This window comes from Bos taurus, chromosome 15 (genome assembly GCF_002263795.3).
Source record: "Bos taurus isolate L1 Dominette 01449 registration number 42190680 breed Hereford chromosome 15, ARS-UCD2.0, whole genome shotgun sequence".
NCBI classification, from domain to species: domain Eukaryota; kingdom Metazoa; phylum Chordata; class Mammalia; order Artiodactyla; family Bovidae; genus Bos; species Bos taurus.
This window is the reverse complement of record NC_037342.1, coordinates 25,752,961-25,779,446: the sequence shown is the minus strand read 5'-3', so window position 1 is coordinate 25,779,446 and position 26,486 is coordinate 25,752,961. Positions and strand designations below refer to the sequence as shown.

Here is a 26,486-nt window from a genome sequence, read left to right as displayed (position 1 = left end):
TGGCCCTACACATCTAGTCTCTCGATACATCTCTTGTGTACTCCATATCAACCATCTAGGTATGTGTATTGAAAATCTATAACCTACCTGATTGTCATCTAGGAAGACTAAAGTGCATTGAGGAAATAACTAGCTGAGGCCACCCCATTCACCTTCTGTCTCTTAGAATACTGGCAGACATGCAGCTCCAAATTGGATCTTTGACTGTGTCTCTTTATGCTTATTTTTTCTTAAAATGTAAACTAGGGTAGTTCTTTGCCATGTTTAACTACTCATTGGGGCAATGTCACTTTAGCAACACATCCAGTTGAGCAACCGTGTTAGTTTCCTGTTACAAAGGGAAACAAAGGAGAGGCTTGCTTTTGCTCTGACGGTTATACTCCCCCCCGCCCCCCATCTATCTTGCTGGGAAACATATACAACAAATCATTTTCCTTTTCCTTTTCCATCATTCGCTATAGGAATTTTCAACTGCTTCAATTCAGTGTAAAATTCTTCCTGTGGGTAGAATTTTCACATTGGACTAGAACAGTTGGAAATCCCAAATACATGGTTTAATCCCATAATTTATTGAAGCTGTATCAGAGATTTATTATTCAACTTGATCATCAGGATGGCATGTTTATACATATTTAATTTCTTGTTTCTCTTCAGAGTTGAGAAACTTATTAATCATAAGTCTTAGAACCATCTTAGCTTATTCATGGTGGTCAGGGCACAGATTCTTAGATTCAATCCGCTGAATACAGTATTCTCCTGATTTTTATTTCTAGAAGCTCAGTTGTAAGGTAAGGTTGCACCGTATGTGAAGCTTCCCTGTCACCTCACTTTCAGAAAAGAAAACATGCTTTCTTCATCATTACCATCATCCTACATACTTCATTCAGCCTTTTAAGCCCCAATATTTTGTTCTAATCATTTTATTACATATATGTTTAATAGGCTTAGAGAAGGGTGGTTTTCATTCTGAAGATGAAATTTACTTACAAACTCAGTAATCCTTTTCACCTTTGGTTTCCTAAAATCTGGAGCTTTGGCTTTCAGCGTATGGAAAATCATTGCAAATTAACTGGCATTTCCTATATTACTGCATCTTCATAGCTAACAGATTTTATTACTACACCACCCATCAGAGGTCATGATCATATTCTGGACTTTATGAATAATTTTAATTGAATGTAACTGGTTATGAAGCACATCTATGGATGTCTATGGTGAATGATTCTTTTAAGGGACTCCTTGTTTTAGATCTTTGCTGGTTGACTTAAGAATCTTTCATATGAAGAGTGAAATCTAAGGGTTGAATTCAAGGAGAAATATTCTTTTCAGAGACTTTCAGATAAAGAGGATGTCAGTAGTGTGATTTCCTCTTATTTTTTTAATCTGCTTCCCCTGGTCAATTTTCTAATGACTGATTGATAACTAACCAAGTGTCTATAGAGGCTTCCCTGGTAGCTTAGATGGTTTGGAGACCTGGGTTTGATTCCTGGGTCAGGAAGATGCCCTGGAGAAGGGAATGGCTACTCACTCCAGTATTCTTGCCTGGAGAAGTCCATGGACAGGGGAGCCTGGGGGGCTACAGTCCATGGGGTCACAAAGAGTCAGACACGACTGAGTGACTACCACTTTCACTAGTGCCTATATTTTTATAGCTTGGTCACGCATAACTTAGGAGCAGAAGACTCGTCGTTTTATCAGATAACTTTAGACACAAATGCTAACTTAAGCGATTTTACATAACTTTATTTGATGATGACTTTGTCTTTCTTCTGTTCCCTGCAGTGGCAGTTCGTTTTAAATTCCCAGCAAGAATGTCTATTATTTATCTCTTTTTCTTAAGAGCAATGGTCCTAATTTCTAATGAATAGAAGAATATGCCCAGAAATAGATTCTGTGTTTAAAAAGGATATGTTTAATTTGTAGTCCCACCACGTAATCTGATGATCGACATCCAGAAAGACACTGCGGTGGAAGGTGAGGAGATTGAAGTCAACTGCACCGCCATGGCCAGCAAGCCAGCCACAACCATCCGGTGGTTCAAAGGGAGCAAGGAGCTCAAAGGTAAGACATGGATTGCCCAGGACCGAGGAAGCCAGTTCCCACTTGGTCCCAGAAGGAGTACATCTTTGTGGACTTAAAAGCAAACACAAAACACACCCCAAAACAAAAATCTATGTACGGTTGGTCATCAGTTACTAAGTGTGTCTGAGGCCAGAGTGTAACGGCATTTTATTGTTCTATTAATATCCTTATTCTGTTGTTTTGAGGGTTCATGGTGATATGATGCTTGGTGATAATAAGCATCTACGTTGCTAGATGCTTACTGAAAGGCTTAGAGAGAACCAGACCCATAAACTATTGGGTTGGCCATGAAGTTCATTTGAGGTTTTCCGTGAATGAGATGTTATGGGAAAATCCGAACAAACTTTCTGGCCAACCCAACAGCACTCTCTAGACCAGTTAGAATCACTGAGTTACCCTCTGAAATCAGACTGGCCCTGACTGTACCCTTAGTTCTCCTTGCTTTTACCCTATGACCCAGAGTAGATCAGGACCCCAAACTTGTGTTGTACATTGGGGAAAAAACAATGCATAGCACTTTTGGCCATAGCGAATACCAAGTCATTGTAGTATCTGTTGGCTGTTTTGACAACCTCCTTTCCTGCAACGGTGGTTGTGCTAAGTGGATGAAAAATTTATCTTAACTGTAAACTTGGAGGCACCACCGTTCTTATGAAATCTGTAATTCACTTGCCCATGTCAGCATCCGGTTCTTTTGCAAGGTTCTGATTTTGTGCTGGCAACAGAGGCGGCTCCATTAACCCTGCTTCCGTTGTCTCTCCCTCGGCACTGGGCCATCCAGATCTGCTTCCTGGATCCTTGGATACCTGCCCTCTTAGGCACTGCATTGGCTGAAGGATACAGCTAGTCCCCTCTTGATCCTTTTTTTTTTTGGTCAGTTATCCTAAGTTTCTCATGCATGTCTGCATTCTGATTCCTTTCTTTGCAAAAGATTGTCTTGCAAATAGTACCCAGAACAGAGGACTCGGGCTGAACACCCCTGCCTGGTCATTTGACAGAAATGCTTGCTGTGTGCCTCAGTTTCCTCTACAGTGGAGATATTAATGTTTACATACCTTGTGTTATTCTTATAAAGATGAAATGAGTGAATATTTGTAAAACACAGAGCTGATGTCTAAGCTGAGGTAAAGTGCTCTCTATGTGCTTGTTAAATAAATAAAGAGTACCAGGAAGAAAAGAAGTCCTTTTAGAAAGGGGATATAAAAATCTATATCTAGAAACAGAAAAATCTATATATAACGGCTTAAGTTTCAAAAAGCTTGCTCTGTTTTAATCTCCTGTTTCCTAGGTATGGTTTTTGGAAGGAAGGCGTTTCTCATTTCCCCTCTGCTTTTCTGTCTAAGTGAACTGAGCCATTAAATGTGTACCGATAAGTACAAAACATTAAAAGAAAGTTAATGGTGCGCCATGTCCCAGGGAGTGCTGAGTTCAGGAAAAGGGCCTGCTTGGCCTATTCATCCGATCCGGAAGCCTCCTCCCTCCTTTTTCGGGTGTTCTTGGACGTGGCCCCCTTCTGGCCTGAAGCCTGTATCTCACTTTGCTCTGCCCACTGCCACTGCACTTGTTGGGTTCCTCCAAAAGTCTCCGAGTTTAAACATTTCAATTACAGTTTCAATTACGCCAATCCATCTAGCTACTTTCCCTCTTAATTGTTGCTGATGGGGGTGGGTGAAGAGGGTTGTTTATATCTCTACTCCAATTGAATTATTTAAGGATGTGGATGATGTCCTGGAATTTTTAAACTGCACGACAGCCTAGTAGCTATGCTAAGTTCAGATGGTTGTCAGGGAAAAGAAGTGCTTCTCTTTCCCTCCTCCCAAATGCCTTGAGCAGTCAGATGTCAAAATGGGTCAACTTGCAGCTGCCTTTTCGTGGGAGATTTTTAAGATAGAAGCAGCATGTATTTAAATAAAAACAGTAAATAGTAGGCTTCCCTGGTGGCCCAGGAGATAAGAATCCACCTTGCAATGCAAGGGACACTGGTTCAGTCCCTGGTCAAGCCCTGGAAAGATCCCACATGCTGTGGGGCAGCTGAGCCCACGCACCACGACTACTGAGTCAGCACTCTAGAGCCTGTGCTCCACGACGAGAAGCCCACACATCACATCGAGAGAGCAGCCCCTGCTCACCACAACTGGAGAAAGCGGGGGCACGTAAATGAAGACGCAGCACAGCCAAAAATAGAAATAATAGTCAATAGTATGTGGAGGTGATTTTATCTTAAATACTTTCCCATGAGGCTGAAAAGTAGGAAATTATCTTTTTATCAGTTATGTACCCCCAGATTACCCTTATTCCAAGTGACTTCCATTATGTGTGTTTGTTAAAATAGTGGGCCCACGGAGGGAGGGGGGGATATTTAAGAAAAGAGTGAAATTGACTCAGCTCTGGTTTCCTGGTATGTTTCCTGTCTACCCCCGCCCCCCAGGCAAGTCAGAGGTGGAGGAGTGGTCAGACATGTACACTGTGACAAGTCAGCTGATGCTGAAGGTGCACAAGGAGGATGACGGGGTTCCAGTCATCTGTCAGGTGGAGCACCCTGCTGTCACCGGAAACCTGCAGACCCAGCGGTACCTGGAAGTACAGTGTGAGTAGCTGTCCCAGTCCTCTAGCTGCGGTGACAAGCAGCCACAGGCTGGTGGCTCATAAACAACAGAAATGTATTGCTCCCAGTTCTGGAGGCTGGGGAGTCTAAGGTCAAGTTAACACCATGATCTCGTCCCAGTGAGATCCCTCTTCCTGGTTCCTGGCTTGTGCCTTCTGGCTATGTCCTTGCATGGTGGCAGGGCTAGAGATCTCCCTGGAACCACCTTCATAAGGGCACTAGTCCCACTCGTGAGGGTCCCACCCTCCTGACCTAATCACCTCCCCAAGGCTCTACCATCACACTGGGGATCAGGATTTCAACATACAAGATTTGGTGGGACACAAATACTAAAACCATAGCATTACCCAAGTATTTTATTCTGAGGATATAGAGTAGCAGTTTAAAAAAAAAAAAAAAAAACACACACTTCAGAAGCCACTTATTAAATACATATGTTTTTATATAGTTTAGATAGAATTTTTATCTTGTTGTCTTCGTAGAAAAATAATCAAAGGATTATTTTACTGAAACACTGCCATATTACAGAATGCCAATGAGGATTTTGAAAATGCTACATTTAACCCAAATGTAAAACTTGAAAATATTTCCAATCTGCTCTAGCGCATGACTTAATTAATTAAATTTTGTGAATATTGACTGTAATCATTTCTATGCCAACTTCAAAATCTAGGGTAATTTCCACCCCCTGGCTTTATTAACCCTATCATAAGTGCTGGATTTTTTTATAGAAGGGATTTTATTCCCAATGAACATCAGCATCTTGTTTTAAATTGCACATTCTCTTCCATTTTAGCTTAAATTATACTGACGAGTTTAAAACTGGAACTCTTTGGGATGGGTGCCACAGTTTTGATGGCTTCATCAATAAAAACTGGATCATGATAAGTGAGGTCTCTCCTCTCTGAGCCCTGTCTCCTCATCTTATCCTCTGGACTCTCCTACATATGGATAAGAATAAGGTGTTTTTTGCACACAGTTCTTCTTGCACTGAGGTTGTGGCTAAGTAGTCAACTTCTCAACTTATTATCAAAACGCTTCTGTAACTTGACCTCTGCAGATCCAGGTGCTATTTGAGTGTGCTTAGTGAAATGTTACAAGAGTTTGATTGGATGACAGTGACAGAGCATTGAATAAAGGAAAAGCGTTACTCTCTATGATTATTTTATTAATCTTCTAGGCCTGCCATAACAGATTACCTCAAATTCAGTGGCTTAATAAACGACAGACATTTATTCCCTCACCATTCCAGAGGACAGAAGTCTGAAATAAAGGTGTTGGCAGGGCAGACTCCCTCCAAAGGCTCTAGGAAAGGATCTTTCCTTTCCTTCTGTAGCTTCTGGTGACTCCAGGTGTTCCTTGGCTTGTGGCCACATCACTCCAGTCTCTGTCTGCATATTGACCTAGCCGTCTTCTCTTCTCTATGTGTCTCTTATAAGGACACTTATTGGACTTAGGGCCCACCCAGATAACCCAGAATAGTCTCAATTCAATATCCTTAGTTTAATTACATCTGCAAAGATCGCACTTCCAAATAAGGTCACAGCCACAGGTTCCAGACATTAGGAAGTGGGCCTATATTTGAGGGGCCATCATTCACACCCCCTACAATTTTTATCATTTATTTAAGTTGCAAAACAGGGAATGGGGAAAATTATAAAAAGTTGCTTCTACCAGGCTATCCCACTGCAAGCTACCCTATGAGCCTGGCTCAATTTAACATTACATAATGCAGGTTTTTCTTGTTAACTCATTTCATCTACTTCATTATGTACCTTCATTATGGGCATCATGCTTATAATTTTTATATCACTAAAACTATTGTGGTGTAATGTCCCTATAATGGGAAAACAGAAATGATCAGATATTACCTAAATTGGCAGATAGTAGATTTCTTGTGACTTGGTTAATATGTAATTCATTTAAGCAAACTTAACATCCATTAACTTTCCTTGTAGGGGCCCATTAGCTTTAATAATGCATTAGCTCTTTTGTGAGACTTGAGTAGCTATTCACCCAGTTCCCACCCCTAAACTCTTACTTTCCCAGGGCGTCTTCTAAATAGAATATAGCCCCACCCACCTAAAAAGTTATACTCTCTCCCGAATGCAAAATATTTCAAGCACTACACCTCCTACCCCTTGGAAGACTTGCTAATGATCTTTATAAAGCCTTTTCTTTTGAAGATTCAAGTGAGATTTGTCCTTCTAAGAAAAGGAATAAAGCTGCATATCTGAATCCATTTGACTTCAATCTTACAAAGTCTTGCTAGCCCTTAACTGCAGGAAAGTGACTATAATGCCTTCCTCAAATCGAAGACACGTTTTTGGATCCTTTTTAGCTCTAACATGGCACCTTTTTATGGGAGCCTGCATTCTTTTACTCGGCATAAGCCATGTACACATCTTATCCTTGATATTCTGCTTCTTGGAATGTATGTGAGGGAAAATGTCATGTCTTTTTGTGTAAAAGAGGGTTAAGAATTACAAAGTGTTACGTTAATCTGAATGGAATTCATAGTCTGGTTTGGCACCTTAAATAAGATGCTCTGTTCTCAAGAAGGTCACCTGGCCGTTCTTTACCTGCCTTCCTAGAGCACTACTGAAAAATCTGCCCAGTCAGCCAGAAATTCCTTAAGTAGCATCTTCAGACATGATCAGAATTCTGTACTTCATTACCTACCAGCTTTACTCTGCTTGAACACCAGCAGCTATGGATAACAAGAAGCCTCATGCTTCGGATACCTAAAGCATTCAGTCACTGTGTGCTAGAACTTTCTCATACCTTGGCCATTGGTGTTGGGGGTTCAACTCCATTCCTCTCATGGTCGCCCCCACTCTACAGACAAGCCACACCATATCTGGATGGCTTGAGAAAAGAAGAGATACTTGAATGCATAAGATTCAGTAGCCAGTCTTCTTGGGTGGTGAATTAGTCCAGATACTCTGTGAGGAGTAACATTAGACCGTTATTTTTTTTAATTGGAGTTCATGGATTTCCCAGGTGGCTCAGTGGTAAAGAATCTGCCTATCAAGCAGGAGACTCTGATTCGATCCCTGGGTCAGGAAGGTCCTCTGGAGAAGGAAATGGCAACCCTGGTATTCTTGCCTGGGAAATCCCATGGACAGAGGAGCCTGGCAGGATATAGTCCAGGGGGTAGCAAAAGAGTCAGACACAAATGAACGAAAACAACAACAGCAATTGTTCATTTACAAGGTTGTATTAGTTTCAGGCGTATACCAAAGTGAATCAGTCATACATACGTACATATATATCTCTCTCTACTCTGTTTTAGGTTCTTTTCCCATATAGGCCATTACAGAGTATTGAGTAGAGTTCCTGTGCAATATATTAGGTCTTTATTAGTTCTCTATTTCACTGCAGCACTATTTACAATAGACCATTATTTTTTTAATTGGCCCAAACCCTGGCATCAGCAGTTCTTAACCTTTTGTGGATCATTGACCCCTTTAAAAATTAAATCCTTTTCCAGCTATAGAGCTGGAAATGATGAACATTCACCACGTTTTGCTTCCAGTATAAGGAATCTATTTATCCTATACAATTTTACTAAGTTTAGTTATTCGAGGGCCAATTTCATCACAAGCTTTAGCAAATCCACAGGTCATCTGTGTCCTTATCTCATGTAGAATTTTTCATTTTATTACTTTAACCTAACCAAGACCTGTGCAAAAACACCTATAAAATTATGAGTTTTACTTGCTAGGTGTATTCTATCTAGTAAACAGTAAAATAAGCATACAACTATTATTTTTGAATTTCCTTCCCTTTGCCACATAAAAAGATTTCTTACACTATTGGTGATAAACATTAGTTTATCACCAGGACATCCTGAGCTGGTCCATGGACCTCAGACTAAGAATTACTCTACCCTGGGTAAATGAGACTACCTTCAAGGCAAATATGACCTGATAGGATTGGTATTAAAGATACTGAGTTCAACCGTGGCCTTTTTGCTGCAAGAAATTTTATGGAAGCCTCTCTGTGCCTCTTCTAAGATGGATAGATATTAATCAGGATAAGAACAGTGTAAAATGACACATAATGGCTTTGAATACTGTATAAATTATGTCCTTTTAGAAAATACTATTTCTAAAAAGGAAATGAAATAATGAAAACCTAAACTGTATGCCATGCCATTGAATGTCTTACTTTTTAAATAACAGGGGCAAGGAGGAGGGATAAAATGAAGGGAAGGGTTGCCCACCCCCTGGACACAGAATGCCACCATGTTGCCTGGAAGACAAGGCTTGAGCTCCAACTTGGAAATCCTTTGCTCTTGTGGATTTAAGACCTAATTAATTGAACACAGAATTTTGCAGTGTTTGTTTGTTAGGACACTTATTTGTGGTACCAGGAGAATTTTGTTGTGCCCAATTACGTGAAAAATCAGCCAGATGTGTATGCTGTCATACTTTTAATAATCCTTACGTTTTTGGTGAGCACAGCTATTAATTGTGTAGTATGCATTGAAGTGATTAACATCGATGTAATTTATCATCTGGAGATTTCTGAACATAAATAAATGAGTTGTTTTGTTCAGCAAGGTGTTGACCTCTCAGAATTAGTGAATTAAAGTCCCCCCTCCCTTTTTTTATTATAAATATGAAAAGCACCACAATCAGCCAAGTGTTCAGTTATTTGATTTTCTGGGGCATTAGCCGCTCTTGTTTGTGACATTTCCCTGTTGGGTGCTCGTTTGCAAGCTCATTAATAAGGTTTTCTCATAGGACCGTTGCCGGGAAGGAAGAACGTACAGTAGGGCTCTTAGTTTTCCAGCTTTCATTCTGAGACTCAGCAAGGATACGGCAGCAGCACGCAGTTAAATGTTTAAAACAGAAAATAATTATGCTCGCGAGCTGGAATTCAAAGCTCTCTTTCCTTAGATGTTAGGCAGAGAACAGTTTTGCTCTTTAATGTTCTGAAACGTATGACCCTAAACTCTTTCTGTGTGGTGTTTTTTTTTCTTTCTCTCCCGTGTCTGTGTGTATAGCGTTGCTGAAATTTACAACAGGGTTGATTATAGCAGAACGTGGTAGAATTGTAGCTCGGTTAGTGGAGCCTCAGATCTGAGCCAACACTCTTGTCAAATAAAAGCCTGTTTAAAGGAGAACAGTTCACTGTCTGAGCGTTAAAAGAAAACTGTCTAAATAGCATCAAGGTGGCAACACAAAGAGACATAAGCTGGGAATTCAAAGAGAAGCTGTGACCCTCAGTGTGGAATTCACATTGCTGTGCAAGGGGGGGAGCCTTACTCTGGACCGAGGTGAATCCGAAGCTCTGGAATCACCGTTATGTGTCTTTTGCTTTCTCCCATCGTAGCCTTGCTCTTTAAAATGTTTTGCAGAAACCCTCATCTAAGTGAGGGGTTTGTGTGTGCACGTATCTGAAAAAAAAATTTGAGATGAGTTTTGAAAGGGCGAGTGAAGACAAAGCCTCTAAAAATGGGTGTTTTGAACGCCTTCCCTGCTCTGATTATCATCTGCCAGTTAATCGTGTTCATGGGCATCATTTTCAAAATGAGTTTTATTGACTTGATATAGCCAGGTATTTTGTAAATCCATATTCTTGTTCATCCAGGGTCCACCAAAGGCTAGATTTTTTTTTCTTTCCCTCCCTCAATTAGGGGAAAATCAGGCATTGAGGAGATGATCAAAACCTGTTCTTTATCTGGGCCAAAATAAATGTTTCTCTTGTATTGATGAGCCCTCCAGTGAAGGAGGGAGAAAAGCCTGGAAATAGGAAAATCTTTCCTCTTTGGAGTGGAGGATAAGACACTGTTTGCCACGGCAGCTCCCGTGTCCCATCCTCTCCCCCATCAATTCTATTCCCCGGTTGTATTCTTCAAAGCATAATAGCTGGCGTTTTCAGATTTGGCCTGTTCCTCTGATCTTTCTCTCTCTCTCTCTTTTTTAATAGAATATATATTCTTCCTCCCACTGTCCCCTTCTTTTATTTTTTTTTAAAGTGATGAATTGAGTTTCAGGGAAGTTATTTCAGTATTTACTATTCCTTCTGAAAATTAATGAAGGCATGGGGGACCCCCTGATTGAAACTAATGTTTTAAACTGTTGTTTTTTGTGTTAACACAGAGTAGAGGCAGGTCCAGTTTTCCGATGCTATTAACTCTTTGGCGTGTTAGCAAGGCGTTTTGCAGTGCCCAAAGCGGCGAGAGGCTTGAGTCACCGATACTGAAAAATCAAAGAGAAGACATTGGGCCAAATCCATTGTGAGCAAGACTTGAATGACATGACTCCCAGGGAAGAAAGCCTTTGCCGTCACCCCTGCCTCCTGCAGGCACACCCTGCAGAAAGAGGCTTGTCTCCCCACATCTCACCCAATGTCTGACCTGATGTATTTAGGAAAGATGAGTCTCTGAGGCTGTGAACGTTGAATACAGTGTAGTGAAACTCGTCTTCTAATGTGCACTCTCAATGGTTTTAACTCAAGGTCAGATTTTGAGTCTGTGGAAGTTTAAATGGTTGTAGAGTTAACATCTCAAAATCTAAAAAGAATGCTACAAAGGGGATCATAGGGGATAAGGGGTGGGAGAGATAAATTAAGACATTGGGATTAATATATGCATGCTAGTATATATGGTCTAGATAAACAACAAGGACCTACTGTGTAGCACAAGGAACTATATTCAGTATTTTGTAATAATCTATAATGGAAAAGAATCTGAAAAAGAATATATATATATATATATATAATATATATATATATAAATGTGTGTGTATATATAAAACTGAACCACTTTGGTGTACACTTGAAACTAACACAACATTATAAATTAACTATACTTCAATTAAAAAAAAAGTTTTAAAAAATATTGAACAACCAAAGAAAACTTCCTATACTTAAGGTGATTAACAAAAAAGTAAATGAAAAGAATGGCTCAACACCATTGTTTATGATTTCCCTTAAGATACCACCTTGGAATAATACCCAAAATGCTAAAGAAATGTGTAATGAAATGAAAGTATGTAAATCAGAACACATGGGTTGAACCTCAAATTTGGGGAGCTAGATTGTTTTGCAATAAGAGCTGTTAAAAGTGACTAAAAAGGAGGCCATTAGACCAATCTAATTAGGTGATTCTAATACCCTGGTAACTTACGTAAGCAAACCAAAACCTAAACCAAACTCAATGCACTCCAGGACTATAAAACCCAGCCAGTCACAGGTAGCTAACCAGGCTTCCCAAATAAGGCAACTGCTTGCTGCTGCTGCTGCTGCTGCTGCTAAGTCGCTTCAGTCGTGTCCGACTCTGTGCGACCCCATAGATGGCAGCACACCAGGTGCCCCTGTCCCTGGGATTCTCCAGGCAAGAACACTGAAGTGGGTTGCCATCTCCTTCTCCAATGCATGAAAGTGAAAAGTGAAAGTGAAGATGCTCACTTGTGTCCGACTTTTCACGACCCCATGGACTGCAGCCTACCAGGCTCCCCCGTCCCTGGGATTCTCCAGGCAAGAGTACTGGAGTCGGGTGCCATTGCCTTCTCTGAAGGCAACTGCTTAGCTCTAGCCAATCAAATAATTCCCTTGCTTTTCTTCCATGTCATCTTTATAGAAACCTTTCCCCCAGCTCCTTTTGAATTATTTTCAGTTGGACTGCCCTGTTGAACTGGATGTCTGCTCAAAGAAACACTTGAAAATTTTAATGTGACTTGTCTGTCTTAGAACAGGGCTAAGGTGAATTCATGGTCTCCTAGTTTTCGTTTAACCAGTAGCAGAGCTAGACTTCCATTCCCCAACATCTCCCAACTTTTTCATTCATTCATCTGCTTGGTGAATACATACTAAATGCCTACCATGTTCCAGTCACTGACATTATTCTAGGCACCAGGGATACAAAAAACGAAAACCTTTCTTGTCACAGAGCTTACATTCTTGTGCGGACACTCTTGCTATGAGGGTTTTCTCACCCAGTGTTCACTTTCAAATTTTGAAGATTTCTCATAGATCTGGAAGAGTGCTGTGTGGGTGAGTGTGCACCCCACTTCAAAGGCACTGGGAGCAACTCTCTGCCACAACATCACAGAATAAAATTTGATTTTGTTGAGTAAACAGTCATTTCAGTATCCACAAAGCTACTTACAAGTTGCAACAAGAGGAAATTGTATTTTACTGTGTGATGTGGCACATGCTCTTCGGTCCCACATCCATCCTCCAAGGCCTGACTCATCCCACTCATCATAGCTCAGCCCTCTTCGAAGAAGTGCCGTTTAAGTGCTCCGATTCATACAGCAGATGTAACAGCAGGAGGGCCTTCACCTTGCAAACAAACAAAATAAACGGCAGTGAAAATTATTCATGAATGTATGATGACAATGGAAAGCAAGCCTTTTGCAAGATGTTCTCTTTAACTCCTCGGAGAGCTTGCTGTGACTCTGTTCTCTGACTAGTCCCAACCTCCTTGTGTCACTAGACATCGCCCTCCTTCAGAGCAAAACCGGCCTTGCCCAACAGTTTAGGCAGCCGTGTTATAGGGGTCAGTTCTTACCTCTAAGCCCTCACCAAATCTCAGGTTCATCTTGGCATCCCCATGCTCCTCTGAACTGCAGTAATCCTCCATGATTGACAAAGACCCTCAGGTAAAGTTTCCCCACCTGAATGCACAGGCACAGACCCACACTGCCTCCCGTCAGTCTGATTTATCTGGGCCCCCACCCTGCCCTTGTCTTTGCCCAAAAAATGAACACTTGGTCCAGAGGCCTCCAGTCTCACTCTAACAGGTGTTTCAGAATGTTGGAGGAAATCTCAGTCACACGAAGAGCCTGGAGAAGCACACTGGGGCTCGTGTTTCTAGATCTGCTTTGCAGTCAGCGCATCAGCAAATATGTGAGGTCCACGTCCTCTGACTTGAATTCTCAGGCAGGGAAAGTGTCAGGAGCCCCTGGGCTAACAGGTCTTCTCCCACCGTGCTGTCTTATTTCAGCAATGCTCCTCTCTGGTACCTGGGAAGGATAATATCCCAGGCAAAAGGAAACCACAGTGTTCTCTTTTTAAAAATAAGAAATTGTAAAGACCTGATACATGAGCTCAGTGATCTAGAGAGAAGGAGACTGTGACTTTTCATTTACATGGGAAAGTGAAATACAGGTTCCAGAGTCTTGAGTTTCATCTTCTGAAAAGATCATAGAATACGGTGCAAGGTCAAACTGGCATGAAATCAATTGTAATCTGCCAGCAAGCCATTCTAACCTCTTTAAGAGTTTCCTTTTATATATATATATCCCCCCCTTTATAGAGAGCAAAGTCCATTTAAGGAAAGTCTCATCAAATCAGAATGTCTTTCTAATATTGTTTTTTTAATTGGCTGCTACTGTAGTGTGACCTAAAGTCTCCTGGTATTTAACCCTCTGTGCGACTTTGACTAATGGCCAAATTTTGTCTGCTATAGCAGTCTTGCTAAATGTGTCTTTTATAGGGGTTTTTAAAAATTACAGTGTATTATGAAAACCTCAGATCCCTTGACCTAATTGATTGTCTGTTGGTGATGCCATCTCTATAACTGTAATGTTCCACGAGTGCATAGACCTAACTATTTTTCTTATTTTTATACAGCAGTTCCATTTTATAATGACATTAAGCCATTCTGAGCGATACATTTCTGGACAGTTATTGCACTTGGGCAGAAAGTGTCATCTGGCTTTTAGCCTTGTGCCTTCCAACACCAACTGAGGCGGAAAATGATCACCCAGAAAATGTACCAGGCCTTACTTAGCTCATTACTTAAAAATAAATCTTGGAGTCTGGTTGTGTTTCAAAAAAGATTTGGTGGGTTATAACATTTGATTTATGAACATAATTAAAGCATAAATGATGAGCTCTGGACTATTCCATCAGCCATCTGGATTGTTCAGTATTTTGACACACTCAGATTGTAGTCAGGATCTTCCTGGGGAAATCTAACAGCCCTGGGTTCTAGAGGTGCCAGCAGAGCCCCAGGGTTTCTATTCCACCTGTTGAGAAGACTCAGGTTCCTCTTTCAGGACAAAGGAGTGGAGATCAAATTTGTTTTCTAAGTTTCCTTCACCCGGAGATGGATCTTGGCACATAAACCCTCTGTTTGGTTTCTAGGTTGGGCGTAAATATAGCTCAGCTGCCCACGGTCGAATAATATGCCTATAAATACTACGTGTGTCAACAGAGGAGGACATTTTTCTGTATAATACAAGTGAGATTAATGTTCACCTTTCTAGCCAGCTATTAAGGTAACTGTGGCAGCTGTACCTATAAGTAGATGGTAGATGTTTCTCCAGAAACCTAAAGAGTAAATTGGGAAAATCAGTTATCAAAATTGAAAGTGTATTTTCTAAGGCTTAGTATATGATTTTTTTTTTATGTAAATCCCAGGTACAGCAAGACCTTAGCATGTTCTTCCTAATTTATGTGAGCCATTGACAACTGGTAAATAGCCATTAGGAGCATAAAAGGCATTTAACTAAAACAAACTCAGTAGTACTGAAAAGGCAGGGTGGATAGATTTTCAACACTGTCTTTATTATTAATGGAAGTTGAGCATGTAAAACCCTTAGTGCACTGTGCTGAGAAATATGCTCTGTCTGTTTGCTTGTAAATTACACAAAGAAGAAAAAGGACCAAAAAAAGCCTTCCACGTCGGCCGCAAGCACTCTGCTTCTCCTTAATTAATGGACCGAAGTCATCGGTGCATGGAAAATGTAGACCTTGCTTGGATCAGAGATTAACCTATAAGCAAGTATTACATTTCAGCCCAAATTTGAGGCTTTGAATTTAGCTTTCCTCAGAACAGTTCCTGGGTAAGGATGACAGAGGTTTCCTAACCAGAAACTCCAGAAGTGCTGCTGGTTTTGAGTATGAATTGTAAGGGAGCCAGGATTTTATTGTCTGTGTTTTCAATGGCATAACCTTCTTCCCCTTTTTTCTTTGATATCTTGTGGGGTTTTTTAAAATAAATTTTACCACCCAGTTCTGTGCGCACATGTATTATACCACCCAAAAAACAGACCCCCATATGTCACCCACCGGTTGCATATAGCCTACAGTATTATTTGTAACTTTCAAAGGAGGGTGTCCAGGAGCTCTTGACCAGCAGTCAGTGTTCATTCAGGGCCATCCTGTTTATGAGGATTTCTGCCTTTCCTTAATGACTAGCATCCCCACCCAGTTATCAGTATCTGGAGACCTCTATGCCATTTTCCTTTGCCAACAAGTCCAAGAATAGAATCGTGTTGCTTGCAGGAGTCAGCTGGAGCTTTCAGTCCTGTTAACTTATGTTCTCTGGCAAGTGACTTAGCTCCTCGGAAAGCGTTACCAGTTCAGCACGCAGTGCGCACCGATGCACAGGAAGCCACTCTCAAAAGGTTTTTCAATGCCACATGGTTTTCAAGAGTCAGAAAGATCCAGTGCTAGGAACACAACTGTAAAAATGCATCTGCAATGCCGCCATCCCTAGAGAGGACCTCATGTGGCTTGTTTGGCTGTGTGCAGGTTGAGACGGTTGAACCCCACCGTATTTCTCATTGCGCCCTCATTCCACAGGGCGAATGATAATGAGCGAACCACTGCTTATAAAAGGCCAAGGGGCTGTTGTTTGAATGATGTGATTGTCCAAGAAAGTAAAGTTATGGAAATTGGCTTGACCTTTCAGCCAACTGATGTCTTGCCCTCTCACATGTATTACCTCTTCGGTACATTTCCAAAAATATACATTTATGGAGCCACAGAATTAAATGAGAAAACTGATTTAGGGATCACTAGCTTGTTAGTTCAGTATAGGGGGACAAAAACCCTCCCAAACCCATTCAGGTTTTATTTGTAAATACATTTGTGTGTGTATCCAAATTAATTCTGACCCCTCCCCTTCCTTCCCTAGTACCTATACCTCCTAGCATTCCTCACTCATTCCCACACCCCCACAAACTCACAGTTTCTAAATAGGTAGTGGAAGTAAGAATACCTATTCATCGTGAAACTTTGACATCGTGAAAGTTCTCTCCCTTAGGAGAGTGTCACTTCAGAATACCTAAGTACTTGACTGCATTAGGAAGCTCTACTCGATACACTTGGCTTTAATTATGGATTGCCATTGGGAAATGTGGTTTGAATTCCTATAAACATACATTTCTTGGGACTGTCTCATTATGTTATCTCTATGACCTTGGACGACCTACATCATTTTCTAGGTACCTACCAGTGTTCTCATCCCTAAAAGGGCATTTTCCACCACCAGGGGTGGGTCCTCCCTTAGTAGACCCTCAGTAACTGTCAGTCATCTTACGTCTGATGTGTTTACCTTGAGATGTCATAGAGTTTCTTTAGAGGCCAGCAAAACCTCCCAGTTCTTTATTCTTGGAGCCACTCGAATGGAATTCAGAAGTTTTGCCTTTCCTATTTGAAAACAAGAGGCAAACTTATTAATATGCAGTGTCACAACATATTGTCACATAGTAATATATGATCTATGATAAAATGTATCAATTCTGAGCACCACAGATATCTGTGGCTTCACCTCAGCATGAAGGCAAATGAGTTTCCTTTAGCTTGAGTGAGTCTGGAGATAAACTTCAATGTAACAAAATGTGTTTCACAGGAAATGTTTGATGTGGCACAGTTGGCTTATGAATCTCTTATCTATTTGTGGTTCACTCCTTAGAGTTATTAGGCAATTTAATTTGAGCAAATGCCAGGATTACTCACTAATTAGAAGGATGTTACTGAAAGCATGAGGATGGGGAGTGTGTGAGTGCTGGTAGAATGGGGTCTGTGACAGCATGCAAGTCTGGTTCTGCCTGATGATATCATTTGCTAAACATTATACTTTGTGTTGTTGTCATACAGATAAGCCTCAAGTGCATATTCAGATGACTTACCCTCTACAAGGCCTAACCCGGGAAGGGGACGCGCTTGAGTTAACATGTGAAGCCATCGGGAAGCCCCAGTAAGTTCTGAAGGCCAAGGTTGGCAGAGGGTCATGAGCAGTAAATGTCATAACACGGACATGTGCCTTCACAACTCCTCGGCCTGTCACCTGTCTCCTGCTGTAAAGGATGCAAGATCTTTCTCAGGAAATAAAAGAATATTCAGTGAATAGTGGAATAAATATCTGTGGTTCTTAAGGGTGAGGATGGGGAGAAAAATGAAATGCCAGCTAAGATTGAAATCTCAGCTAATTCTATTTTATTATCATCAGCATGATTGTCAGAACTATTTTCTCTTACCCACATAAAATAATCCTAATAAATTTTTAGTGTGCCCACAATCTAATGATATATCTGCTACCTTCTGTGCTAATGTCTTAAGCTGCTGGAAAGATGGTTTTCAGACTTAAATTAAGCTGCTGTGTTTAGGGCCAGCTGTAGGCAAATGTGCCTTACTTTTCATTTTGCTTCTTCCCTCAAGGAAAAGTGACTCCTAGAAATATTTTTGTTAGTAAGGAGTGGTTTGGGAATTTTTCTCAAGGAATGTGTATATATATATATATATAAATATATATATATATATATATATAATTGCAGAAGGGAGAAGAACTGACTTTTACTCTTTTATTTTATTGAAAAGTATAAAAGAATAAAAAGCTACTTCATTTGCCCCTGCTAAATAAATGAGTGAAAGTGAATTAGAGAAACTACATATATTACCACTGATACAGCAAAAGCCATGTGGTGGTACCACTTTAGCTCTTGGTTTCATTTGGGGAGGATGAGGTGTCTTTTCATCTTTCTAAGACAGAAAAAGATGGTTTTTACCTGGGAGTAAACAAACTGAGGGCAAAGACGCTGTGTGGACTCACCGTGTGGAGCCACAGGTCAGTGAGGGGATCCAGAGCACTCAGGTTTTTTTTTCATCCCCAACAAAAAACAGCATTGAGCTCCCTCTGCTGTCCCCACGCTGTGGTTATCTCCCCCTCTCAGAGTTTTGCTAACCAGCATCTTTATCACAGTTTTCATACAAGGACCTCTGCGCATCTTCACATCTTCACAAAGCTTCCCCCAAGTCTTTGGAAAGAATTCTTCCCTTGACAGCTGAGCGATGAACTCTGAGAGAACAGAGAGCCAGAGGGGGCCTGTGGGCCCTCTTCCCACGTCAACCCTGCCTATTTAATGCGTACCTCTCCAGGGCCGAGCATTTGCTTCTCTCTGTACTCACCGTTTGGAGCTGTAAAAATGACCTTTAGGAAGGAGGTGGTCTTCCTTTTGCTTTCCTTTTCCTCAGGTGTTTCGAAGTTATTTGGTTTTAAGTGCTTCCAGCTTTACCAGAGCAGTCTTCTTCTCCTTTGAGCACTGCAAAAGCTTCAGCTGTTTCTTTGTGTAAACTGTTTGAATTAGGTCCCCGTTAGCAGCTTACCTCCCCTCCAAAACCATCCAGTGGCGGAAAAAAATAAATTCTCCCCGGCCTCTTGCCACACATAGTACCAGCCACATTAACCACATTTACAGACTATGGCTTGCTAACCTATATTTTGTTTCTGTATTTTTTTTTTTCTCTGAAGAAGGTACTGTGTTCAATTGAATGTGCCACGGGGACAGTAAATTACATGTTTCCTTCGGGACATTGATGCCGGAGAGGGTATTTGTTTGTTCCTCTCCAATCGGCCTGGGTGCACGGTTTTCTGAGCAAGCACGCGTTACTCGCTGCTGGCCCTCCTAGCATATTACCTATTTATTTTCTCAAGAAATTGCATACAATAAAAATGGTAATTTAACTTGCCATTAAATGTTGTGAATGTTCTCGGCGCTTACCCCCACTGATGGTTTCAGCTGTCAAGCAGCGGGCAGTAGGTCTGATTGCCAGGCAGACCCATTCGCCATTGCCTGCGAGGAAGACATATGCAAGGCTCATTTTTAAATAATTTACTGGGTGGCGATGACAAACCCACATGTAATTAAAGAAAAATCATGACTTTGCATCCCCCTGGAAAACCGGAATGCTGCTTGGCAGGGCCCACTTGAGTGTCCGTTCATTACAAAGCACGGGTCTTTGGTCCTGATGCTGCTCCTGGAGGTGGTGCGTGAAATGAAAGGAAGCTGCTTCCGTGCTCGGATCCCTGTGACCCTGCCTGGAAAATGGCAGCTTTCAGACCCGGTCCTAGATGTGGCCTCGATTGCATAGGGGTTGCCTTGAAGGATCATAAATTCAGTGAGTTTGAAAGAGACTCTGTGTGTGTGTGCAACTGGGGCTCTGGAGTACCTTGTGAAATTTGCTTTTCCTGATGGATACAAATGTGGTCTCTAATCATGAAAACAAACTTGCCTGTGATGAGCCAGTACTGGAGGCCCCCAGGGGTCCACATGGAGGTGTCATCACTCCACAGCCATTGATCTGGGAGCCTGTCCCCAGCCCCTGCAGGTGAACACGCTGGGCAAGGGGAGCAGCACTGGAGGCCTTGGAGGGCCACGGAGGGCACGCACTTTGCCAAGGAACATGTAGATCGGTGGAATCTGGCCCAGGAGGGTGTGCTGGCATCTTGGGTTGGTGGAGGGTAGGTTAAGGGTAGGGAATAAGGGGACAGGAAGTAACTGCATCTTTCCAGAATGAGAAGAGGTGATTTTTTTTTTCTTTTTCAAACAGCAGAGGCCAAAGAAAGCACTATTCAGAGGTAAAAGTCCATTCCTTTCTGCGAAACAAGAAATCCACTTACGTATCACAACTTCCTAAGCCAAGTATCTCTGTGTGTTAGTAACCATGAGATTAATGCATGTATCACTAGCCCAGGATTTGATTTTTTCCCCCTAATTAATGAGATGATTAGCAATGGGTGAGCTCTGTCCTATCTGAATTGGTGTGAAACCACACAGCAGGGCATAAAAATAGGGCACATGGTTTATTTGCTGGTTTGTTGAAGATGGATTGGAAATAATGAGACTCCTGCTTGCGGCCTGTTGAAAGTTTTTCAACATCTGATAATATTTTTAAGAGAATTATATTCCAAACAGATTTGTGGAGACTTCACAGCTGTAATTCTGTGAACTTAAAATTATCTCCAGTAGGTCCTCTTTAATTGTGTCACCCTGCATGGGATTCATTTACTGCGTGGCTGAGAAGTTTGATGCAGACATCTTGGTGGGAAGTCATAATGCAACCTGTCTCTCTCCCTTCCTTCTGCAGGCCTGTGATGGTGACTTGGGTGAGAGTCGATGATGAAATGCCTCAACATGCCGTGCTGTCGGGGCCCAACCTGTTCATCAATAACCTAAACAAAACAGATAATGGTACATACCGCTGTGAGGCTTCCAACATAGTGGGGAAAGCTCATTCGGATTATATGCTGTATGTATACGGTACGTGAGAAGATGAAGCCCTCTTCCATTTGACTCATTTACTGTGTAGCTGCTGCTTGTAATTCACTCGTAAAGCTTTTGGTCAAGTTGCAAGCCAAAACGCCAGCTTGTTTCCTTCAAGAACTAAAGAAGCCTGGCCCGAGGTGGACCCCGGTGCCTCCACTGGGAGGACAGCGCCTTTTCTTTTCCTTCTCTAACCGTGGGGTTTCCCACTCGATCACAGACTCTGGTCATGCTGAGTAGGAAAGCTGTGTCCTCAGGCACAAGCTATGGAGATTATGTTAGAAATAATGACTGCGAAATTCAGCCTTACCAATTAATGGCTCTTCAGCTCAGAAAGTCTATTCCCAGTGGTATTTTCTGATGATACCTGGGCTAGCCTTTCTCCTGCTTTGATGAGCAGAACTATCCTATTTTCAGCATGAAGCTATTACATCCCAGATGTCGCAAGCCAGTAAATACTTGGAAAAAAAATAGAAGGTCCCCGGTAGCTCCGTTAACCACTATAGCCACTGCCTTAGACACAAATTTTTTTTTTTTCTTATTTGTCTGTTTTCTTAATATCTTTTTGCAGGATTATTAAAGCATGTGATCAGGAATTTCACTCTCTAGTCAACCAATATGTATTGTGCATCTACTTGTACCAGCCATTTTAAACTTATTTCCCATTTACAGCTTACGGTCAATTTTGTGTCTAGTGAATATTCTCTATTTAGCTGAGGAGTGCACTGCTGGTCTAGTCTCATGATGACAAATTGAGTCTCTCCTGTCCAATTGAATCTCTCAGTTAGTTTTACACCAGGAAGAATAGTCATGAGCTGACTTGATACAGAATGAATAACCATACACATGACAATTTCAGTGTCATGTGAATATATGAACAGGAATGTGCTTTTCTCTCAAGTGAGCCATGTAAATAATCCAAGAATAAGTGTATGTGATATATACACACACAAATCTACATATGGGAAATCTACTCCGTAACATCTTAGAACCTGACCACTTTCCCTGTGAAGAAAATAGAACAATCTTTCTGATGAACTAGAAAAATCATTTAATGAAATGATTTACCCCATGTTTACATGGATATTAAAATATTGTCCTTAACTATACCGGAGGTTTTTTTTCCCTTAGCATAAAGCAGAATTAAAAGCTCACATCTAATCACTTTATATGTAGACTTTTGAGGTGTGTTTTCTTTACACACAACCCATGTGGCCTGTTGTCCACACATTATAGCATTAATTCTCCCCAGTAGTTAAGGAGATCAGAGTGGAAGGAATGGCTCTCCATGTAGGTGCAAAGAGGTTCTGTGTGCCCCCATTTTCAGCCACCCCCCTTTTTACTTCTATGAACCGCCCCGCCCCCCGCCCCTTAACATCAGGGTTTGAGCCTCATGCAAGGCCCCAACCTTGCTGTTATACAGGTTTACAGACTCTCTTTCAACTCTTTAAAAACGACAGATGTTAAAAAAGCAGATACAAATTTTCACCAGTCTATTATATGCTTCCTTGATTCAGAAGACTAAGTTATGTGGAAAAACAACTTTGATTTATTGTACCCACCATTCCAACATCTCAAGATGAGAAACATTTTGTGGATTTGATGGACAGGTAGTTTTGAATAATTTTGGATCCCAGCTTCTGGCTTAGCGTTTATTGAGGGCTCTCTCACTTCCTTCCACGTGCTAAGATGACAGTCTGACGTGCATGATCACCTCTAATCTCCATAGTAACAGGATGACCAGGTAATGGCATCATCCTCCCGTTTTACAGATGATAAAATGAAGCTACGAAGGGTCACATAAGTTGCCCCAGCACAAGCTTACTAAGTGTGTTTTAGAGTCACTATACTTGGACTCCAAAGTCTGTAGTGAAATGTGTGTCTTTCTTTGTAGTTCCTCTTTTTCTCTCTGCTTCCTGGTAGGACAAGATTGCTCTCTGGGAATGAACTATCTGGGCCAGAGTGCATTATTTAAAAGACAAGAAATACAGACGCATCCATTTAGGCAAGGGCATCTGTACCCACCTGTCTCCCCAGCCCAGCATGGGGCGCTTTGCCTGGTCTAGGCAATTTGCTAGGTCCTCAGTGTGCTACCTCCCTCTGTAACCTGTGCTGGCAGTAACACTTGGATGCAGGCTAGAATGCGCACTCCACTTGTTGCTGCTCTAGTGATAAAATATTCTAGCAATTTGAGAAGATGGTAAGTAGGTTTTCTTTTCAAAGCCAATTGATTGCACTACTACAGTAACTTTCAAAGTTCTTTACAAACTCAGAGTTAACATGCCTTTAAAATGTTTAATTCTCTGGAAGTAACTTCTTTACTTAGAGAATCTATCTAGTTAGTGCCTCAGCCCCAATTGGTTTTGTTCTTTTAGCCTCTATGTGTCAAATAGCTTATTAGCTCCACTCTGTATTTTCTTAAATAGTGACCTCACATTGCTCTTAACACTAGAAGTGATCTAAGCATTATACCTGGTAACAGAATCTAATTCATTTAGGTCACTTGAGCCACATGTGAAGGACAAATTACCCCAGTAGTGGTAAAAATAATTGAAAGTGTGTGATTTTCACAAACTGAAAGGGATTGGTGACCTTTTTTTCTGAAATCTCTGCCCTCGTTAGTCTCTGTACCTCTCCGTGTCCGTAATCGTAGTTTCAAATCACCTCCAGGTGCACTTTGATTGTGTGGTGGACATCACACATTTTGTGCCAATGCATTTAGAAATAGGAACAGAAATAGCTTTATAGTATATCAGGGGAGGTCTCCCAGCTACAGATGTTCCTTTTGAGTGATAAATATCGTCACTGAATCAGAACAAAGAAGACACGTGTCTGGGTGCAGCTGAGCTGGGGCGTGGGCAGAGCAGGATGTCTTGAGGGACCCGTGCCCTCGCTCACCTTGCGTCCCCACCTCACCTGCATCTGCCACAGGGCGTGCGTGCATCCTGTGGTCCGCCGGGTCACAAAATGCTTCCCCGCCTGTGGCCTCCATAAGCAAGTATCCACAAAGCTCGACTGCACGTACTGTCTGTTCTTCTAAAAAGGCCGTTTGAAATGATTAATTTAATCATTTCTGCTTCTTGGAGGAGAATGAATTTTTTTTTTAACAGGTTCCTTTTGGCGCTTGTGTGAGGCTGCTTTCACTAGTAGTTTGCTGGCACCCTCAGCTTAAATCAACAGGGTCTCTCCTAGAACAGACCCGTCTGCTGTTGGTTCTTCCCTGTCAAATTTGTGCATTTGTGTATGTGTGAGAGAAGTTTGTGAGAAAAATGAAAACCTCGGATTATTGATCAATGGTAGAATCTTTTAAGCAGACCATCTAACCAAACACCAAGATAATGTTTTTGTAAACTTCCAGGAAGTTGTGCCAACAATAAAGGTACATTATATAATTAAAGTTCAGATGTATTAATTAGACAGTCGGGGAGCTCCCTTGGAGATGAAAGGACACCAGAAGTGTCAAGGAGAAAAAGTTGACGGGCTTTAGATAAAATTTAAAATCAAAAGCCTTCAAGTCATCTAATGCTCTATTATAGCAGAATGATTGCTTTAGTTCAAAGTTTTGCTGACAATTTAACACATTCAGTTTGATCATTTGGGTCGAAAATTTTTTTCTCTTTCATATTTGCCTTCCCTTTTTTCCCCTCCAAATAATTTTTGAGATTATAGAAGAATATACAGTATATCAAACACCTGACAGAGAATTCCCTATCAGATTTCCTGGTTTTGAGGGTCAAGTCTTGTTTATATTTAGCTCTCTTGTTTACAAGATGGAAATGTTCTTCAGTGTTTATCACTGTCGCCCACGTAGGTCAGGCTTAAGCAAAGGCGACGAACTCATTAATATTTATAAGTTGTAAAATTTATTGACTTTTAAGAAATAAAATCTCAGTAAAATCTCACATGCCTGGAACTTGATATTTAGTGGTGACATTCTCTCTTCTTTGTATTTATTACAAGTATAGAAGTAGTTTTACTTCCTGCTGGGATGTGTTGATGGAGAATAATGAAGTTAACAGTCAGAGAGCAAGAGGCAGGCGAGCACTGTTCCTTGGCCGATAGGAGCCCTTTAGATAGAGCAGCGCCATCTCCTCCTTTCTCCCACCGGTAAAAGTATAAAAGAAATTGCAAACACTGTACCCTCTCGGGGCCTGAGTCGGTCTAACCCCACCCTTTGAAGTCGGATGGGAGGGTGTCGTATGTTTTTATTTTTTCCTCCCTTTCCTACTCCTCGTCTTCTCATCCCTAGTTCACTTCATTAGTACAAATTTTCTTTTCTTCTTTTCTTAGCTCTTCCGGATAAGGCTTTGGGATATGAGTAGAAGACATAAATCTTTGTGGGGGGATGGGGATTTTGAGTTTTAAAGAGGAAAGTCATCAAACAAACACCTCAGTGTCTTCATGCCTTTGTTTTGTCATTACTGGTCATTGTTGTGTTCAGCATTGTGGGTTTGATTTTCCTTTTTTTTTTATCCAGATCCCCCCACAACTATCCCTCCTCCCACAACAACCTCCACCACCACCACCACCACCACCACCATCCTCACCATCATCACAGGTACGGTACCTTCATTGCCATTGAAAATGTCCTGAATGTATATTGTCTTTCTGGTATGTATAAAAAAAAGAAGCCTTAAAAGGTCTCTTTGGATCCTTGGAATTGAAGTATTCCTTCATTTGGTAATTTGAAAGACATTACATACTATGTTCTCAAGTTGAATCTTAAGGACCTCAGAAAAATCTTTAACATCCAAGCAATTTAACAGTAGGATCAGCTATTTTGCAGAATTCTCTTTTAAGCATCACCATGCAAAGCAAAATGCTAGGGAAAATGGCAGCCTAGCTCTTAGAGGCTGGATAGCTTGTGTTTAGCCACGGTTGGCAAAATGGTAAGTATCCTGGCTTTGGATCCTCTCCTCGTCTTAATTTCATCTTAATCCATGTGAAAGAAAATACCCACCCTTTACCATGCCCGTGTGGGCCATGTTCCTAAATGCATCATCCTTTTTGTCCCAGAGAGTACCTGCTGAGACTGTGTCGCCTGGGGACCCACCGTCCTTTCCCCGCTGGGCACTCCTGTACCCTTCACTGCCCTCCGTTAAACACTGGAGGAGTGCGAGAGGCAGCCACAGCAGTTATCACTCTGTGGTTTAGCTCTTTGGACTCTCTGAAACTTATTCAAAAAGTTACACTGTCTCCTATTTCTGACCATCACTGAGAGGGGAGGTGTGCCTTCCAGTCCCTTTTTCCTGGTCCTCAGCCGCTCTCAATGCTTGATGTTGCTTGTCTGGGAGGCTTGGAGTTTTCTCTGCCAACCAGAGTGGGAAAGGTTATAGCCTTACCATGTCAGCTAGTTTTGCAAGATTTCCTTACTTAAGGCTGCACCTACCTGCTGTCGACAGGTACCTGCCCCAGAAACACGGAAAAGTAATTATTCTATGAGACCCAAAAAAAAAAAAAAAATCTCTTTAAAAATTAACTTTTGCACTCCATCTCTGAACCATGTG

The 26,486-nt window shown here is 41.4% G+C and overlaps 1 protein-coding gene across 13 annotated transcripts in view; it reads left to right on the top strand.

The window, feature by feature from the left end:
- Positions 1–26,486, top strand: part of CADM1 (cell adhesion molecule 1) — a 350,114-nt gene that overhangs the window by 291,611 nt on the left and 32,017 nt on the right. For 7 of the 13 annotated variants that reach the window (XM_005215846.5, XM_005215844.5, XM_005215843.5 and 4 more), the window contains 5 exons: positions 1,924–2,061; positions 4,511–4,669; positions 17,537–17,636; positions 20,804–20,976; positions 25,457–25,537. In XM_005215846.5, coding sequence (XP_005215903.1) covers positions 1,924–2,061; positions 4,511–4,669; positions 17,537–17,636; positions 20,804–20,976; positions 25,457–25,537 — 651 coding nt within the window. The remainder of the gene's footprint in view (positions 1–1,923; positions 2,062–4,510; positions 4,670–17,536; positions 17,637–20,803; positions 20,977–25,456; positions 25,538–26,486) is intronic. The other 6 variants (NM_001038558.2, XM_024975307.2, XM_024975306.2 and 3 more) reach the window with 1 other exon arrangement.